Source organism: Diorhabda sublineata, chromosome X (assembly GCF_026230105.1).
Source record: "Diorhabda sublineata isolate icDioSubl1.1 chromosome X, icDioSubl1.1, whole genome shotgun sequence".
In the NCBI taxonomy this organism is placed as follows: Eukaryota; Metazoa; Arthropoda; class Insecta; order Coleoptera; family Chrysomelidae; genus Diorhabda; species Diorhabda sublineata.
In genome coordinates this window covers 22,885,989-22,907,223 of record NC_079485.1, presented here as the reverse complement: position 1 = coordinate 22,907,223, position 21,235 = coordinate 22,885,989, and the positions used below count along the sequence as shown (strand labels likewise).

The window sequence follows — 21,235 nt, the reverse complement described above, 5'->3', positions numbered from 1 at the left end:
TTTTCTAGTGACGCTGCATTTAAAAACACCATGCTAATAATAAATATAACATTTTTAATTCGGTTTTCAAATAGAATAAGGCCCAATTTTACAAGTGAAGTTTGAACCTCAAGCATCGGTCACGTTTTATAGATGACGTTTACTAACACCTTGATTTAAACTTTACCGGCGGTCTGGGGATAGTTTAAATTTCAATTCAACATGAAACGGAGGATCTGAACCTAACTTTTTCAAATTGTTCACATTTTCAAAATATTATGAAGGGTTTTGATACATTGATTGAAGATTCTCATTCTACATTTATTAACAATGTCGACACACCTAGAAAAGTTATTCGTTCTAGAGCGATTATTTAAATTGCCATGTCAGTTTTTCTTATTTTCACTATTAAATTTATTTTTCCTTCCTGGTTACCGTATCACTTTTTTTATGGATTCGACTGTTTCTTTGTATTTCTTCACAAGGTTAACCAAAAGTACTACTTCATAGAAATTGTACGAGTTTTTGTTGTTTGTTCATATAACTTTATAACGAATATCGGACAAATTTTGATTATATTTATGATATCTGGCAGAAAAATCTATGTTTAATTATGACCTGTAAAATAGAGCAATCTTGTTTATTTTTGGTTTAAACTAGAGGTCAAACCATAGTTCTACCATAGGTTGTACAATTGGCACTAAGTTACGAGACACAATTCTCCAATCATAAAAATAAATATTGGATAAATATTTTTGATCTTGGAAACGGAGAGTACGATTTCGATGAATTTTTGTGAACAAGGGTCTTGTAATACGGCCGGTATTATAGTTGTATTTACATTGATGTCAACTCTTTCCTTTTTCCGAAAAAATAATGAACTCTGTTATTTCAAATAGATCTTGTATATTTTTCGCTTTTCGCAATCCTTAAGAAATACTTATTATTTTTCATCTAATGTTCCCTATATCTAAATGCCAAAATTTAGTAGATATAGCTATATTTGCGTTATCTCCGCTGAAATTAAAATAATACATTTAGGTGGCTATGACAACTACAATAACAAATTTGTGTGTGCTACGATCTACCAGATCCTGAATAAGTGAACAGTAAAATATTGAACGGTTCTAATGTGCATTTGGTTGTAAAGTTCTTCACAAGCAACTATTTTTCATTGATATATTGAATTTAACAGGACGGATATAGCTTATGTCAAGAGGTACATGCTGGTAGCCCCTAGTATTCAATTACATTGAGAGATTGAGATGTGTGATCTAGGAAGTCAAAGATGTACTCGATAAATGATTAAAGAAAGTCTTGGTGTTAGCCGTTTATGGCGGAAAAGAAAAGTCTATAAATAAAGTTATATGGAGGCAGTTTCATATCGTATAGTAGAAGCTTGAAGGTGAATGTACAATTACACCACCAAAATGTTCTTGCATCTATCACGATTCGCCTTATTTGGTTATGTGTGATTTCTGGTTATATTTATGTGACGTAAAATGGAATAGGTAAAGCAATTTGTCAGTTTTCCTGAAAAGAATTGTAGTATTCTTCTATCTGAAAATATATAGCTTGATCATCATATAACCAGTTAATTATGATAAGGAAAATGAAATTATTGGTATTATTGTAGCTAGCGTACAAATCAAATTGACATTGCTTATATACTGCTTCAGTTTAATTAAAAACATTTGAGTTAAAATGGTACAAACTATCCTACCTAATTTTCTATAAAGCATGACCACCGCTTCCTATTTTTGGATCTAGTCGTAAACGAACCATTCTTCACACCGACGTAAATCGCAACGAGTGGTGATTTGTCAACACGTATTTAACATAAAGTTAATTCAGCTACTTAAACAGGGCCGCATCTAAATGATTAAATTGCGTTTAGTGATGAGGCAGGTTTTAATGATCTAGCTAAGAAGGATTTAAACAAAATATACATTATAAAATTACAAATATCATTATAACTGTCATCGTTATTGATATTAATAACTATACTGAACAAATATTTGGAAAATTAATTACTTGATTTTGCTCTGTTGCTCGAACTTTCTTTTTTGAAGTGACTTCGAGTGATGTTTGAACGTTTGATGTTGTTAAAGACGCGAATCGACCAACTTTGAAGAAAAATTGAATTTACGACAAATAATATTTAGGCTAAATCTAACTTCACCACTTCAAACAATATTAATGTAATTTTACAGTGAACAAAGGAGGTTACCGATTATTGCAGTTGAAAATAAAATTAGAGAATTAGTTTTCATTAAAGGTTTGTTTATTCAAAACTTAAAAGTGATATTGTTCATTCAACTGCAGTGGGTCGTCTCTCTTCAAGTACATTCAAATAACGTAATCTTATTTAGTTTTATAAATACTTCTTTTTTCGTCCTCAATCTTGTGTTCAATTGTAAAATTAGTAATTATTATTCTTAATTAATTCTGAAATATTATATAAACGAACAAATTTTTTCACTAACCACGTGCGATGTTACTGCATATCTTGAGAGAAAATAAGCTTGACAGTTAAATTTATGACTTTTTAAAGAATGACTTTCGAAAGAGATTTCTGAATCAGAGATATAAGTCGAGACAATAAATTTTAAAAGGGTTTTGTTTTCCAAGTGTTGATGTTTATTGATTCTGCAGAAATGATATCCCAGCAGTTTTACTTTTTTATGCCTCTAACGTTTCCCAAGGAAACTCCTTTCTCCGTTTGGTGTAAATAAGTAACTAAATTTTATTTAAATCGATTATCATGCAGAAATTTTCACATTAATAGAATAATATTCGACAAACTGCGACGTGTATTATCCATTCATATATATTTTCTCCTTTTAAGTGTATACAATCAGTCCATAAACTTTTTAATTATTTAATTAAAATTTCTTCTCACAGTGTGCGTTTAGGTATGCGATAAATTCCTCGTCTAATCAAAATCTGTGTCCTGGACGTAACTTTTAAGGCTAGGAAACAGTAAAACGTTGTTGAGACCAGATCTGGTGAATACGATGGGAGGTTAACTAATTCGAGCGACCTGAAACTGTGAGATAAACAAATAATTAGTACATGCAGCGACGTTACCAACATAACTTCGAAATGCGGAATATTTCCTTATGTATTGAGCATTCTTGAGATAATGGATTCTCCTACATAAAATTTTTATGCTATGAAGGCGTGTGTATTTTATTTTTTTCTTATATATAGAATGAGCAACACGCTACCAGATCAGGGATCCTGATTGTGCTTCTAAAATCGTAATCAGAAATAACCCTTATAGTGATTATGAAGATATAAATGTATAACTTTTCCAATATTCTGAAGCCGTTCAGTCAATATTTAGAGCAGTCTATGTGATCAAACGGTATGTACGATATTAGATATAAAGAGGTTAAACAATTTTCGCAATTAATATGCCTAAATTGCTATTTAATAAACAAACATCGGGATGAACGCATGAATCAAATCAATACTTAAACGACATTAGTAATGCAAGCGATGCATAACGAGTGATAAACACTCCAAGGGCTGTTCAAAACTGGCATCCCTTGATGATGCACTATTGATCAATTACCACCCCTATACCCAGCAGCGGTGCTTTAGGGATGGTTTACGGAATGCGATTAATTTTATGGATTGCTAAATGTCTGTTATAGTACAGAGATTCAACAAAAATATCTTAATATATGATTTTGTCAATATTTGCATTAATTTTTCCTATTTTAATTATATAATTAAACGGAAAACATTACCCGACAACTTAAATCATATTCTAATAAATTCTTCTATCGTGATATTTTTCATGTAAATTCTATTGATAAATGATTCAAAACAATTACATTTTTAAAACCATATTAGAATGATTGTTTTTTGAAAACGAAAAGAAAAATTAAAGAGAATAAATCTGGTCATAGTCAAGCAGTATAACTGTTCAAGTATCAAATGTAAAAGAATTAATATCAAATCTTGAGTATTTTGAAAAAGTTTTCAAGTAAAAATCACATTAATTAACTATTGTGACTAAAGTGAGCTTCATCAATCAATATTAAGAACACCAAATAGATCTATTTTAAGTGTTTTCAATTTAGAAAGGATTTAAGTTGTATGAGTACTTCGAAATTAAAATTGTGTCGCGAGAGTGCAGATTCACTCACAAACTACCAAACAAACAAAAGAGCTTGAAAGGAGAAGAATGTAATAAGAAGACATCAAGGATCTCATAGATTTAATGAATGAATTTTTTATCACCATCAAATATTTATCTATGGATTCGCATCAATCAGCGTAAATTGGAAAATGTTTTCTATCAATTGGATAACGGATATAACGTTGTAGATGATAAAAGACAGAAGGTGTCTCATAAGTAATGCCGGCTTTCATATGTGAACATTTCTTGGACCTCCCAAAATTAAAATTAAAAAAATCAGTGATTAGACAAACGTCAATTATCAGAATCTGAGGTCGATTTGTGGGTCTGGTGAAATCATCAAGGTTTAGTGTATTTTAAAATGATTCCAGATGGTCCAGCTATCAATACGAAAGTTACACGGAATAAGGTCGTAGAACTTGGTGGTATTGAATTTCTACCACATCCAACATTTATTGCGGACTTTGCACCGTTAGATAACTATTTTCACAGATCTTTGGGAAAAATTTTAATCCAAAGAAGATTTTGAAAGTGCAATGCGACAATGTTTGCATCTTAGTCTAAAGACAAAGGTCTCAAATAGTTTACTGAACGTTGAGTTAAAACTATATAATATAATTGGCTGTATTTAGAATATGAGGGCTTTCTTTTTGTATGATTATTTAATAAACAAAATGGAAAACATTGGAAGTCCACATAACTTTTCCTACCAAATTTTTCTTAATTTAGGAAATTAGGAAACTAATGTATCTAAATTTAGTCGAAAATTTCAAGTTTGTTGATCTTTGGACTTAATTTTAAATCGAAACATAACATATATTGGAAACTTTTGACAACAAATATATATATATATATATATATATATATATATATATATATATATCATAACTGTCATAATCAATGTAGAGATCTTTTTATTTTGACATATTTCACCTTCCCATTAACAAAACATCTATGCAATGCCTCTGTCCAGGCTTTCATATTCGGGTTGCGCTAATTATTATACCAAATTATTATCCACTCGTATATTATGTTGGTTGACGGTGGTATTGTGCGAGGCGGCATTTGCCTTCTAATTGACATTAACATATTGATGTGGTTGCCGCTGCTACAGCTCTGGCTTTGTTTAAAGTATTACATTCAATTTTCAGTTCAACGTAGGTACCGTCTTAATTAAATCGGGTTGGTTTGTGTTATATCACATAAAAACAATTAAGCATTTCGTTAATGGTGGAAACTTAAAAAGTTGAAAATGAGAGCATGTTTTAATATCCAAAAAATAAAGTAAAATTTATTATTTGAGATTGAAATCTCAAATATATAGTTACATGGGAACCTTAAGCAGATTTATTCATTAACCAAACTACTACAAGTCTATTATTGTCCCGACTTCTTCCGAGCTATAACCGCCATATGTGTCTATCCTGCGATAGGCCTATAAATCTTTTATTAATTCTCTCTCCTTATCTATGCCCTCTCTCCAGCTTCTTCGTGGTCTTCCTTTACCTTTGTGATGTCCTCTTTAGAACCTATTTAGGTATCCTATTCTCTGACATTCTTTTTACATGACCATAACAAATTAGTTGTTTGGTTTTGATGTCAACGATTGATGTGTGTCTGACTCCCATTTTATCCCTTATTCTGTCATTTTTTATCTTGTCCCTCCTGGATTTACCCGCTGCTTTTCACATTCATTTTTTTTATATTCACTCACATATTTCATATCCCATTTCCTGTACTGTTCTACGAGTTTTCGATTCATGTAGCTTAAATCGTCATGATCCTCTGCTATTACTATTTGATCGTCAGCGAAGCTAAACGTGTTGTCACTGACAGGTATTCTAATCCCCCTCCATTTTCGAATTTTCTTTTGACTGCTTTTATTAACCTGTTTGTAATGTTTGTTTGTTCTAGCATTGTCTATAGTTGGCTATGAGTAGACGGTTACTTGCTTTCTGCAGATCCACAATAATAAATGGATTTCTTGTGCTATGCAGTTTTTTTCGATCATTTGTGTAATACAATATAGGCGGTCAACTATCGATCTGTGGGTCCTAAAACCAGTCTTTTCTCCCACCTCTTTTTTTATTTTGATTTGTAGTATTTTGCCGTACATTCTGCTTATTATATTGGTTACTACAATACCTCTATAGTTTTCGCATTGGCTTCTGTTTCCTTTTCTTGTGGATTGTTGACATTATGAGGATTTTCTATTCCCTTGGTACGTCCGCGCCTATTATACATTTCTAGAACAGTTTTCTTCTATGTTCGTATTGTGTCTCTGTTGCTGCTTCAATTAGTTTGGCAGAAATATCGCGAAATATGGTCCAAGAGATTTTCCGATTTTTAGGGACACACACTGTATTTGTTGTTCTTAATACAATCTTATATCCCATAGTGGTCGCTCTCGCAGGATGATCATTTATGAGTATATCCTTTCAAATCTTGGATTTTCATTTTTGTTTTTCGTCTTATGATGGGATAGTCTATTATGAACTTCAGGTTGCAAGTTTTTTGTGTCCAGGAATATTGGTGAATATCTCTATGTTAGTAGAAACCATTCATAATTTTTAGATTGTTCTGTTCGCTTAGGGCTAGTAAACGTTCTCCATTGTTATTACGAGTTTCCTCGTCATAAGCTCCCACCGTATTGTTATTGGCTTCTCGTACTACTCTGCAGTTGAGGTCCAGGTCCATAGATATCTTTAGATAGCTGTCAGTTTTGTAGATTATTTAAATAAAGTGTTATACGTCGGACAATCTGTATATTTTAGATGCTACGAAACCAGACGAGTTAGAGATGGCAAAACTTTTGAATGCCATCATTTAAGTAATGCCAAAAAACTTAGTCATCAACTTTCAGATGACAACCCACATTGAAGGCTGCAATACTGTAAAAATATGTCAACTAAAATTCTTCGACGGCCAGACCTTTGTAATGACAATTTGTTTAAGTGACGAAAGTACTTTCTTTCTTTATGAAAATGTTAAAAGTCAAAATGTTAGGTATGGAGTGATATAAATTCTCACATCTTTCGAAAAAAATGTGCAGTTTCCATTAAAAGTAAATTTCTCGGCAGGTATTTCGAGAAATCACATAGTCGAGCCTCTTTTTTTCGAAAGAAAACGCAATTGAACCGTTAATTCTTGAAATTCTGAAAGTTAATCCAGATCAATTTGGTAACTTGGAAATAACTTTCCAACAAGTTGATGATCTGGCATACTATTACTTTGCAGTAAGACGTTATCGAGATAAGGAATATCCTTGTAGATGAATTGGATGATGCGGTCCAATAAAATGACCAGTTCAGATATCGAACCTAACACTTTTAACTTTTTTCGGTGGAGATACTTTAACTCTAAAGTTTACGCTACAGCTCCTGACAGTATTGACGTTTTAAAACAACGAATTGTTTAAGAATGTAGGGCAATTCCCCCTGATACATTTTATCGAGTCCAATAAGATTCTAATAAAAAGATGTTCATAGTTCATAATTAATTGTGGGTGGCCACGGGGCTGTTGAACAAATAGGCCTTTAGATAGGCCCGTCGTGCCCCACTTGACGTAACCAAAGACCGATGTCCTTGAGATGCCAATCAGGCGCTTTGGCTTGTACCCTTTGATGTCATTAGGCACGTTGTGAGGCTTGCCCAAGTGTGGCTCGGCGCTCGGCACTCACAGATGACGTGGTCCGCGATTTCGTCCTTTTCCATGCATCAACTGCACACCGGATCATCGGTAATGCCCATGTCATGGAGATGGTGTCTTAGATGACCGTGTATTTCGCGTCTATTTAGTTGGAGCGGTTGTTTGGTGTGAGACGCACGAGGTCCATCTATATGTGCCTTCGCTTGTCTTATGCCAGGTATCTCCATCCATCTCTGGCGAGCCCGCCTTGCGACTAGACCGTTGAGAGATGCGATAGCAACGCTTTCAGCCGCACCAAGGATGGGCTCTTAGCCCATCGGTGAGTTTGCCGATCCTAGTCTGGCGAGTGAGTCCGAGTGACCGGGCACTCAAACGAGCTGGATCTTGCAGCCATCACTAACTAAATTCTGTAGGACTTTCTTGCCAGCACTAGCCTAAAGATAATAGAATGTTTTACTGCCAGTAAAAGGACATCCACGAGTTAATTTTGAATCTTTATGTGAAAATTATTCATTGAACATCCACCTTATTCGCCTAATTTTGCCATGTGCAATTTCTTGTTCACAAATTTTTGAAAGCATTCTAATTTATGACTGGATTCAAGTTTTAGGATACGATCATATATTTAATTATATTTCAATATACGAACTTATATTGATATGGTGATGGTGATTAAGATAAAATTAAAAACATTTTCCAACATAGAGTTATAGTTTTCTTGTATTTTGCATGGCAATATGTCTTCGACTCATTTTCTCTCTTTTATTGTTGGTCTTTGAACAAAAATTTTCAATATTATACGAAAATCGCCTCTGGCTGTCCACATTGACGACCCTAGTGGTTATGGTGGTTGGGATGATTAGTTTTTGGTTTGGAAATTGAAGCAATCGATCAGAGAATTAAGCTTTGAAGCTAGAAGGAAGTCTGTTTACTCTACTTATTATATAATTATTGATGTATTCGAACATAATTTGGCATTTTTTTCAATCCTGATGATACGTGAAACAGTTATAGGGTATTAGTATTAGTTTCCGTGAAATTTGTATTCAAACTTTGTTTCATATAAACTTAATGTAATTATATATTTTTCGTTATGACAGTGGTTACGGATAATTACAAATAGTTGAAGCCCTTTAATGTTGCCAACGGCATATTGCTGAATTATGTGGATCATCATTAGCTCAATATCGAATTAGACTGTTCACTGATCTGTAAAGATTCGCAAATGCCGATTCTATGGAACTGCTATTTTACAATTTCGAGATGGAGTAGAATGTATTCAATTAAGTAACAATGCAAAATTAACCAATATTTCTAATTAAATTTGAATTAGAACATTATAAAAATTAAGTATTTTCTGTTGTTTCAGGTGAAAATATGGTTTCAAAATCGTCGAACCAAATGGAAAAAGAATGACAATGTTTCCAATATTGAAGTGGCAGAGCATAAAAACATAACCTCGAAACCTGAAGAACTTCGTACAAGAACAAAATCCAATATAAACCACAGCCAAAGTTCGAATTCCAGTATTGAAAGTGATACGAAGAGTTCGGTAGCATCCGCTATTGTGGATTACCCTCCAGATAAAAACTTCAAAGATATTCTCAAAACGAATCTCCCGCATTCTCCTAACCCGCAATTACCCAGTCAACACAATCAGATAAACGCGACAAGGGATGTTTCGTTGAATTCTTCGTTCGTTAGTCAAGAAAAATCTTAAGAGTGTTTAACGTGTAGGTACTTACGTGTCTTTTACTCTTTTGTTCTTTTTAATAGATATTGAAAGCCATTGTTTTCAGAAATATTGAGCAAATAATCTTGTTCTGATTCTAAGAATGATTTGGATAAGAATTATGTAATCTTCGGTATAAAATATTCTTATTATTTAAATAATACAGAAATTTCACATTTTTTGGATATTTATAAAATGTTGCAGCCGAACCAAAAAAATGGTATTTCGAGTTTTTATGATTTCCGTATAGAAGAAATGCATAACCTAGCAGTGAAATGTTAACAATGATGATAGTAACACAACAGAAGTATTTTTGCATATCAACGTATGTATACTGTCAAAAATCTCATACTTGAGATATAGATGACACATTTGACCTGGTAACAATATTCGTTCATATATCGTCTTATACCGGGAGAGCAGCTGAGAACGCCCGTCGGCCATATCTCAGGACTGGAATTATATTACAGCTTCACCTTCAAGGAAAAAGATATAATAAGTGGTTCCGAGAAACATGTGGAAATTACTTTCAGAACTTTAGGTCTACCATTCGAGGGCGTATTTGAAAATAAGACAATTAAAAGAACAAAATTTTTTAAAATTCACCCATTTAAGTGGCACTTTATATACAATAATCGAATTCGTCAACAAATTCGGCGCATTTTTTATTACTTAACTTTTAGTCTATCTCTTCCAATAACAGTAAATCCGGTTCTGCTTAGCCGATTTCTATAAACATGTTAATTGAAAAAGGTTTTGTCCAGCAATACGACATATTTTTTCATATTATGATTTCATTTAACAAATTTAAATTGAAGCGTAAGAAGGTCTTGTTGGAAAATTCGATTATCTATATGATATACCACTTGAATAGCATCACAATAACAGTAACAATTGACGTAAAAAATTTACTCTGACAGCTCAGTGGTAGCTATCCTTTAGATTTGAACTGTTTCCTCAAAATTATTCCCTGCAGAATCCATACAAGCTGCAAAACTTGGTAAAAGCGCTCTCATGCAGGCCACCAAAATCATTGCTGGTGTAACTCTACGACTTTAAGATCATCTGAATCCATAAATTGTTGAGTGAAGTATTATGTATATATATATATATATATATATATATATATATATAAATAATGAATATGAATGAATATTATGTTTATTCATTATAACATTTTGTTATGAAAACTACTATCATTACGTACTTTCAAAGGAATTTTCGCCAATCATAACATCATTAGAGGTAGGGTGATATTTGTGTCTTCATAATTCTCTTTACGATGCTTTTGCTTACTTCAATTTCTCTAGCTATTTTTCTAAGGAATGTATGGTGTTTAACTCTTATATATGGAGCTGTATTATTAATATTATTTTCCACAGGAAGTTAAGTGTGGGGCATGGATTTTGTTTGTGAAAGAATCCACCATATTGTGCTATGAGACAACGTTGACAAACATATTTTTGGTATAAATGGGCCCATCGTTGAGCATTTTCCTTATTATCTGCGAGGATTGCTACTCAAGTTTTGATACAGACAAATAAAAACAAATACATATTTATAATTGGATATGGCTCTAAATTCCCGAAGAATTTTTTTGATTCTGATTGAGGTACATCCAAAGGTGGTGATTTAAACGCATTAACCGCCTCTTCAGGTGTAGGAAAACGTTGACCTAGCAATTTATTTTTGATCTGGGGGAATAAGAAGGAACCATTGGATGTCACTGTTTAAAAACGTTTTTGTTTAAACTGATGTGTGATGGATGATTCGTCTTGTGCGATTCGTTTTCCTGACTTTTACGATCATTTCTGGCAACAAACGCTAGTGTACCATTCAGAATAGTCCGTTCTACGTTGCTCTAATGAAACAGTGACGATATGTTCAGTTATTCCGAACTGATGACCATTTGGCTCGTCTTGAAAAACTGAGATAGTTTCGAGTTCATATGTATAAATCCATAATTCGTCGCCTTTCACCATCTTATAAACGTGTTTTGAATTTTTTATCATTTCTTTGCACCAATCGACACGATCTTTTTTTGAACGATTTTCAAATTATCATCATCAAGATTCGAAGCGAATTGATCGGCACACTGCTATTGGTTGATCCACGTCGAAAGTCACAGAAAATCATCGCACGTTTTATGTATCTGTGAACAACTCAAATACCACTCGTATCAGTGGTGCCATATCGCAAAGCTTAAGTAGTAACCCTCGTATTTACCATAAACCAGAAGCACCAGGGTCGATATTAATTCTTTTTATATTTAATATTGGACACCCAAACAATTACATATTACTGTTATACACCTATTTTGTAACTTGACAAAATTTTCAAATTCATTCTAAATATAATGAAACGATATTTTCAAAAATACATTGCAATTTGAAATTAAAAAGTGGAGAGTGGTTACGTCAAATGTAATAAATTTATATACGTGATCATTTTAATGCGCTTAAAAACAGTATTTCTATTTTTTTCATTATCTTATCAAGTGAATTTGATATTACGTGTATACGATAACTTGGGACAACCAGTATATTAATTTTTGGCTGTGAATTCCAAAATAAACAATAGAAAATTCACATTCACAAGATGATCATATTTATAATATCACTAAAATAAATAACTTCGTCCATTGATGTACGAGTATTATAATAATATAATACAGTAAAATAGAGAAGTGTATGTTCCTATTAATGGTTAACTGTTGTAAACTATATATTTGGGTAATAATGTATCTAAAAAGTGTAAATCAATATATAAAGGAGCCAATAATATTAATACAGTGTTTATAGTTTTTTATTAACATTATAAAGAAATATTTTTGAAAATTGATTCTAGTTGAAAACAGGTAATTATCTTTTATGGAAAATATTCTGAAAACAATGGATATTTTGAATAGTTGAGATTGTATAACCACAAAAGTACAATTTTTTAGTTGCACAAATTTACCAAATGTTAGAAAAATATTTTTAATAAAAATTAATTATATGTAATTACTTCTCTATACCTAATTTATAAAATATTTTGTAATGTTCATATCGATCCAAATTCATGTATGGACGAAAAATGCCGTTGTTTCAGTATAGCAGTTGTTTTATTTATGACATCCTAGAACCCCTTCGTCGATAATGTTTTGACAAACTCCTTTCAATCCATCCTTCTATCTTATTCTGCTTTGTACCTTCTTAGATGCTGTATTTTTTGCATGAAAGATAATTATAGATTCAAGCATAAAAATAATATGTACACAATGGTAAACAACCAAAGTCGAGGAATTAACGAATAACCAATCCAAATACTACCGCACCTAGATTTTTACAATAAGAAACACGTCTTGTTCCAAAATACAAGGGTGGTTCATATATAAACCTGAATTTTTGAATAAACGCGCGCAGAATTTAGTGTTGTTAAAGTGAATGCACGGGACATTAGAAAAGTCTGTTACGCAACGTTGAGTACAGTTGGAGCCGCGTAACCTCGCTTTTTAGGGTACTTCTGTCATGCGCGAGAAGAATTTACCAGTGTCTGTTGTGCAGCGCATCATTATTCGTTTTTTGGTCAAAGATATCGTAAAATCAGCGGAACTGTATCAAAAATTACTCGAGCAATTCGGGGATGAGTGCCTCTCTAAGACTCAAGTTCATGAATTGTATTCCGCTTTCCAAAAAAGTCAAGCCAGAGCAAGTGTTATCGATGAGAACGTCAACGCTATAGAAAACCGACGCAGTACTGTCACGATAAGGATGAATAATTCCGCATCAGCGTAGGTAGTATTGACCAAATAATTCATAAGCGGCTCGGTTACCGCAAAATTTCAGATGGGTGCCAATCTTTCTACATTCTGATCAGAAATTAACATGCTGCAAAGTTTGCACGCGTCTCCTGTAGCAGTTTAAAGAAGAAAGAGAATATGTATTGCACAGAATAGTCACCAAATACGAAACTTGGGTATACCTCTATAGTCCGGATAGTAAAAGCGAGTCTATGGAGTGGAGGAAGAAATACGAAGACGTACCAGTTAAAGTGAAGGTTACGCTGTCAGCTAGAAAGGTGTTGAGTACCACGTTTTGGGACACGAGAGAGAATTTTCTCACTGAAATCGAACTGTTAATGCGCGAACATCCTAAGAATTATGGTGACACCTGTCTACGATTCAAAACCACGCGATATTCCAATCCGTAGTGCGATATTGCTAGAAGAGAACGCCTGACCGCATACAGCTCGGCTTATAATGGAAACGTTGAATGAATTGGGTTGGGAAACACTGGAAATATCCTCCTCAAAGACTCGATTTATCGCAATGGGACTATTATTTATTTGGTCCAGAGAGATTTCTAGTAAAAAGGCTTCTGGAAAGGTGCTAAAGTGTGTAGAATATGACTGAGACTATCAAGAAAAAATGTAAATAATTTTAGCTCTGAAACTTGAAATAATAAAATGTTTTATATATAGCAAAAGTCCGGTTTATATTTGAACCACCCTCATATATAGCTCTCAAAAATAGAGACACAGGAACATGACAAATTTGGCAGACATAACGACTTTCTGACGACATCAAATTGCCGTGAGTAGGTTTTGTGTGGTTGATGCGGAATCTTCTTATATCGTGCCAAAATTCTTGAATTATGTTTCTGAAATTAGTCTTCAGATCATTAGCAAGATGAACTGGAATTTCAGAAGGATCCTTCTCGGTTTCTTTGGCGTGGCGATCTGCAGATTCGTGTCCAGTGATTCCAGTATGTGACGGAAGTCAGATGAGAGAGACTCTTATATCAAAAGTAATAAGAGTTTGGTAGATGTCGTGAATGTTGAGAGTCAGTACATATGGCGATATGTTTATGGGCAGCCCATCTGTAAATCCGCCACAGTGAAGACTAGAATATTAAACAGAAGATGTTCAAAGGATGTCAAATTATTAAAGTTTAAAATTTTAATATTCGGTGCTTATGCATCTCCTAAAAAAACCGTTCATAGCTTGTCGTAGGTCCTTGTTGAGCAATTGAAGAGAAAGGTGGAGAAAATCTAGAAATTTCTACGTGTATTTTAATCTATATAAGAAATTATTGAAATATAATATAAGCTATTTATTTTTGTATTTTTCCAATACCGATTGACATGGAAAAATGTGGAATCATTGAACAATACGGTGATTTGGATCAGCTTTTTAATAACAAATTTTTACTATACCAATCGATACCCAAATAATTCATAATAGATATTATATTACGAATTAAATCAAACTTCAAGGCGAACGAACGTAGGGTTGAATCATTCAAAATGATTCGATGTCTTATAACGCCCAACAGTGCCTCTATATTAATACTTCCTTCCAAAGTTGTATAACGTTTGCTCAGAATTTCATTTGTGTTGGTGAGTTAGAGCATGCGGTAACTAATTAAACACGTCTTTTCTGTAAGATGAAGTTATAATCGATTTTGAGAAAAACGACTCTCTATTTAAATATTATCTTTAATAATATCTTATATCAAAATAATTGTTAAATAAAAAATGCGTGAAATTCCAAAGAGAAAATGGAAAATATTTAATAAAAACTTCCTACCGAATATATCACTTACAATCATTATAGAGCTTGAATTATTTCCGAAATTTTTTTCGAGGTGCTAATTTTTGGAAAATAAAATATTTGCAACCGAGAAATCATATTTGGAGATTGATCCAAACTTGTGGGAGATTCAGAACAAGAATTTTGTACTAAAAATAATAAATAAAAAATAGAATTTTTGACATATTAATAATTATTTTGGTTTGATATTTGGCGGCTTAATAAATTAAGGTGGTTGTGACATGACCTTTTCTTTTGACGTTTTCTTGACAAGTTTTAAAAGCCTATTAAAGTTTTATTTGTGAGAAGAAAATATTGAGCTTTGAATAGGAACTTTTGGATAAAAATTTTTGAGGTAGATAAATCAAAACCGTCCAATACGAGGAAATCAAAATCAATAATATGGAAACAATTTTGAGAATTTTTAATTGATGTTACCAGTAAATAATATGTATGCACCTATACTTCAGATAAAAATAAACATGTATTGTAAATAATTCATGCCTCTGCTATTATGACATTCGCACGTGACAGATGTCAAGTCGGGTAAATTATTAATAATGCAGTTAGATTGCGTGACCGAAAAAATTTTTGAAAAATTTATTTTCTTATAGCAACTTCTGAAAGTTAAAACATCTGAAATGACAGGTATAATCAACAATAATGTAGAAAGAGAGTTGTATACAAAACTAAAATGGACCTCAAGATGTTTAAATTTCAATTTATGTCATTGTATCTCCCAAAAGTGATAATTTTAGGGGATAAAGCTCCCACTATCAATTCCTGAATCTATATAATCAAACGGCTATAAGAATAAGAATAACCTCTCGCCCTATTCGTTCCGCAGCATTCATATATGGCAGAAACAAATACAGATAAAAGTCCAACATACGTATTTGTACCCAAAGCTGTGTAGGATATTATATGTTCATTTATCTTTATCTTTGTAATTTTCCAATTTTTGGTTTTCTAGAAAATCTTGGACAACGTTTACAAAAAATTTCCAGGAGAATGTTTCCTGTTCATTCAGTTTTTCTTCAAAGCGCTTATCCTTTATCAGTTGCCGTATTAGTGGACCTACACATATTCCCTCTTTAATTTTTGCCTCGTTGAGTTTGGGGAATTTCTCTTTCAGATATATACAAATCCACTGCTTTTACAATTTTTTTAACAGGTCGAGCTTTATGTGTAACGGTGGTAAAAGAATGTCATCAGGGTTCACTAAAGGATCAGTTTTAATAAGTGAGCGATTCACGCTTGGACAACATTATCTTTGAATATTAAATTAAACAGCTAAATTTTGTGTAAGCCAGTTGTAGTCCAAGCAAAAGTGCAATGACTTTAAAATCACCACAAATTTTCGAATTTGTGACGATGTCGATTCGAATCACGTACTAAATCGTTTAAATTACTTTGTGTCGATAAGTGCGGTTATTTTGAATTTAAAGTTCATAACTTGAGTCATTATCTTTAGATACCTTATCGGGCTGACTAAGAACAAGTTTCAGAGTGGAATCCTGACTTTCTGATCGATTTTAGGCTTTGGCACAGACAATTATTATTACGTAGGATGATTTTGTTGGCCGAAAACAATTTTGGATACTGGTTAGTGTATTTGAACTCGATTGTAGTTCTTTTGTTTCAGTAATAATCACTTACATGAACCTTCGGTTCGGTCCAAATCATTGGTTTAGCAAATGGCATGCATATTGTTTAGACCAACCTAATAGGAGTCACATACACGTTATACAACATTTATGTGGAATCTAGGATATATCCTGATTCCTCAAAAGAATTCCAAAATAGTATAATAAGTACTGAATAATTATTGATGTGAAATTTCAACGCTGAGCTGTAAAAGTTAATTCTTCACAAAGAACAAAAACTGTCGGTGTTAGGATGTTTTCATTTAAACGATTCTATTACTATTGCAGTCAACTATACCTCTAATAAGTTCGTTACATTGTAAACATCATGTTATTCAAAAAAAGACGTATATGAGGTGAGAAATAAATGTGAATGTGTCACATAAAAACTGGACGTGATTGAAATAAAATTATTATATGTTGTTGATGAGGATACACCAACAGGAATAAAAATCATCATCACAAAGTTTGAGTGAGATTGTTTACAAGTGTTATCAATCAAAAAAAGGAGTCAAATATTGTTATCTATAACTATATTTTAATATCTTCAAACACAAAAATTATATCATATAATTACTGCTGCTTCATTAAACAATTTCAAAGAATTAAGTCATAGATATCATTTCCGCTACGTATCTATAAATTTCATCCAGTATTTCAAAACAAAAATCATTTTACACTTATTTTAAACATCCTCAAGTGGCTATTAATTACATTAACATATCTGGCAATGCAAACGGCTCAGTCAACATATTTAAAAGTATTTCCAAGAATCTTAAGTGTGTAACTTTAGTTAACGTAATTCTGCATCATTAATACTTTTTAGAGTCAATAAACTATTGCATTACATGTTTATCATTGTGATGTACAACAATTGACAATACGGTTTTATATAATGATAATATTAACAACAACAAAAATTTTTATTTACTAACTCGCCGTAGATTGAATACAGCACTATAACAGATGATATCAGAAAATGAAAAGTTCTTCAATATAACAATTTCCAAACAAAATTCGCTTTAATGCCATCTCACAATATCCTATTCATTATTATCAAACAGTATTTTTTACTTGAGATTCAAACAAATTTAACATTTATTTGCTAAGTTCATTAGGAACGTCCTGTATAGAAACTTCATTCTAAATTGTGTGTGTACGATAGTGAAATGAATACTACTTTTATTTATTATGATTTCAAGCAATTTTCTTAGAATAACATGTAATTTATCCATAAAATAAAGTTTGATACAAAAAAACATTACAATAAATATATTAAAATACGAACAGTGCTATCTTCCATTAGACTAATCAACTAAAATATTTTTTAATAATGCTATGACATCTAGTGGGTGGTAGCTGAAGCTATAATATACGAAATCACTTTCTATGACCCTTTAATAGAAATCTACTGCATAGAGTTGAGTCACCCTAACGATTTTCACCGCAGTTAACATAATTTTGTTGTATTTTGATAGGTGACGTTACAAATACTTAGATAATTAAATTTCGGGGTAAACTAATCTTAAATGTTTTCCGATGTAACGTCAATGTAAAAAAAGTTCTAGAAACGTATATTCTAAAAATCAGTAAATGACACTTTTTTGTAATTTTCACCGTATCTAATAAAAATAATTTTATTTTGTGTTTGATAGGGGGAAGCACTTGTATTAGTTTAGTTTTATATGCAAGCCAACAGTGGACCTCCAATATTCTCGATGATGTTTTTCAAAAAAGCTCAGAGTTGAAGGACAAATAAAGCGATTGTATCAAAGACAATATTTTTATTATCAGATATAGAACTAGCTTCTCGCTTTTATAGTTTTTCCAACGTCACAGTCTGCAGCAGTGGAACTCGTAAAATGAAATATTCGACATGCAAGAAAAGTAAATTTGCCAATTGGATGAGAAATGAATTGCTTATGTTTGCTCTTAAATATTGTTTACATTGTAGTATCCTTTTTGGTTTGATACGATTACATATAAAATCAGTCTACATTCGTTTTGGTAATAAATGTAGACGTTTAATGAATTGGAAATTATGTGGTGGCAATAATTTTTACACGACCATAACCTTACACTGTTGGAAAAATTGAAACTGAGATTATTGTCATGTGGATTTAGAAAATCGTTAGAGAAATAATATAATCTATTCAGACTTATTCCCCGGATGGTACTAAAAATACTAATTGAACCGATGTAAACGGTCAAAAAAGTACCATCAATTGATTACTGAAAGAGATGGTAGATGAACTTTTCTTGTTTTATAAATAGGTTGCAACCAACTCGAACTTAGTAATAATGAAAGTCGTTGCTGAAATTTTTTGATAGATATATAATTGTTGCTAAAGTTTATTTCGGAAAGGAAATCGTCGGAATGAGAGAGGGAATAAGCTGGATGAGGAAATATATAAAGGTTAAGTGAAAGTTTGATATACAAATTTTTTTAAAAAAATGGCGAGTGCGTGATTAACCTTACACCAATATTTTAAATATTATTCCATAAAATTCAAATATCCAAATACAAGTGGCATAAAAGTCATATCACACACACACACATATTTATATATATATATATATATATATATATATATATATGCTATAATTTTTCCTAATGTCATTGATATTAGCTTTGCTTTGACATTTTTTAACTAAATACATTCAAAATCCACTTTCTTCCTTTCTTCCAAAGAACAATGAACCATTCTTTAAATTATTTAGATTTACCGGTCGGCCGATAAAACTACGGTTTTTAGCTGCTATTTTAGTATGGGACAATACGAGATGCTCTCAGATCTAAGCGGCTCCAGAACAGCTAAATAGCAAAAACCTTCCCAACTATCAACAACACTACATGCCTCGTAATTGGGCATCAATTATAGAGAATTGTGGCAAGGGTAAAACTACAGAAAGTGCTCCTACCAATTCCACAATTAAGTAAGTTATTTTATTATTATTATGCCTTTGTAGATATTTTTACATTGTAATTTGACCATAACTTCAGTACTTGATGATGAATACATAAGTTATTCAAAGCTGAAAAATATATTAGAAATAGTACACTTTGGTGTTTAATTTTGCGAAAATCCCACTACAAAAACGCCCATAAAATAGTTTGCACATACTTCGTTTCAATTCATATATATGTACACTGCCCCGTCTAAGAGTGACCTTAACTATCGGATCCAAAACGTGTGGCCTAGGTTCGTGAAAGTAAGGAATAGAAGGGGGTGCCATGAAACAATGTAGGAGGTAAAAGGACGTGGATATGTTGGTTTTTATAAAACATATACCAGGTATATCAGTGAAGATTAATTTAATTGCATGCTACTAGGACATGAGGAAGCTTATAAAAGAAATGTGACTTAAAATTTCCAATAGAAAGTAGATATTGGTCATCCAAGGAGAGATAAAAAATGTCGTTAACAAAAATGTACCTGTATTATATATTTTTCTATGAGAATGCTCGTGGCGTAACAATGTGCCTTAATTCCACTATATGCCGCTTAATTTCTGGGGCTCAGTAGGATACTCATATTTCTTCCCCCGCGATTATCTGAGAAAGAAAATCATCACGGTCTTCATTGTAGCGTGTTTTATGTAACGTCCACATCGTTCTTCATCGTGCACTTGATCGCGTCCCCCATTGAACTGTCTGACCTATCTTCTAATCATTAAATCACTCATAATCCGTAAGCCTTGCATATTTGCCGATAACTTTCACTTAGTTTAAAATTTTGTACCTGTAGAAAACAAATCATAAATCTAATTTCACAAGCGACAGCGTTTTTAGTTAATGCTGACATCATCAAGAAGCACTACAAAGATCACGCCTGCAACAGCAATCTGAAAATTGCATACATCGTCGCTGAGTAACTACCACGCATGCTCGTAACTTGCTGCCGCTGATAGAAATAAAACGAAGCTTACGTTGTGGATATGCCTCGTAAATAGAATGCATTGTTTGGAAAAATTATAGTCACTTAGCATAAATGCTCATTACCATTTTATTAATAAATATTAATTTCATATAATGTCAAGTTGCCGCACAATAATAACCCATTAGACCTTCAGAACCCAAAATGTTGAAACAGGAGTTGGAAATATCTAAATTTGTGATTAGAACCAGAATACCCGACTTTGGATTTAATATATTAATGATGACTGTGTTCGACGTAATTCCAATTTAATCACTGTAAGATAATATGAAGTCAGAGTGGTAGCTTTAGATGAATGTATAAATTAATTTTCTATATAGGGGTTAAATCGCGGCTGAATAGGATTAAAAAGGGTTTTATTCTGAGAGCTTTGTAGTTATGTAGAAATGTGTAACTGCGTGTAATATGCTAGCATAAACCATTTGCACAACATTCCCGGAATCTTCCTCTAGGAATTAGGCGTTTTTGAATTAAATCAGTCCAGCTTAGTGCATGACAAAATTTTAGGGGAATTTAATTATCTAACGATCTTTCCTTCGAAATACAAATTTGCTCACGTCATACCT

The 21,235-nt window shown here is 32.4% G+C and overlaps 1 protein-coding gene across 1 annotated transcript in view; it reads left to right on the top strand.

Moving 5' to 3' along the window:
• Positions 1 to 10,525, top strand: part of LOC130450933 (homeobox protein ceh-30) — a 112,079-nt gene extending 101,554 nt beyond the window's left edge. The window contains exon 3 of the mRNA XM_056789678.1: positions 9,151 to 10,525. Coding sequence (XP_056645656.1) covers positions 9,151 to 9,501 — 351 coding nt within the window. The 3' untranslated portion in view covers positions 9,502 to 10,525. The remainder of the gene's footprint in view (positions 1 to 9,150) is intronic.
• Positions 10,526 to 21,235: the final 10,710 nt, after the last annotated feature.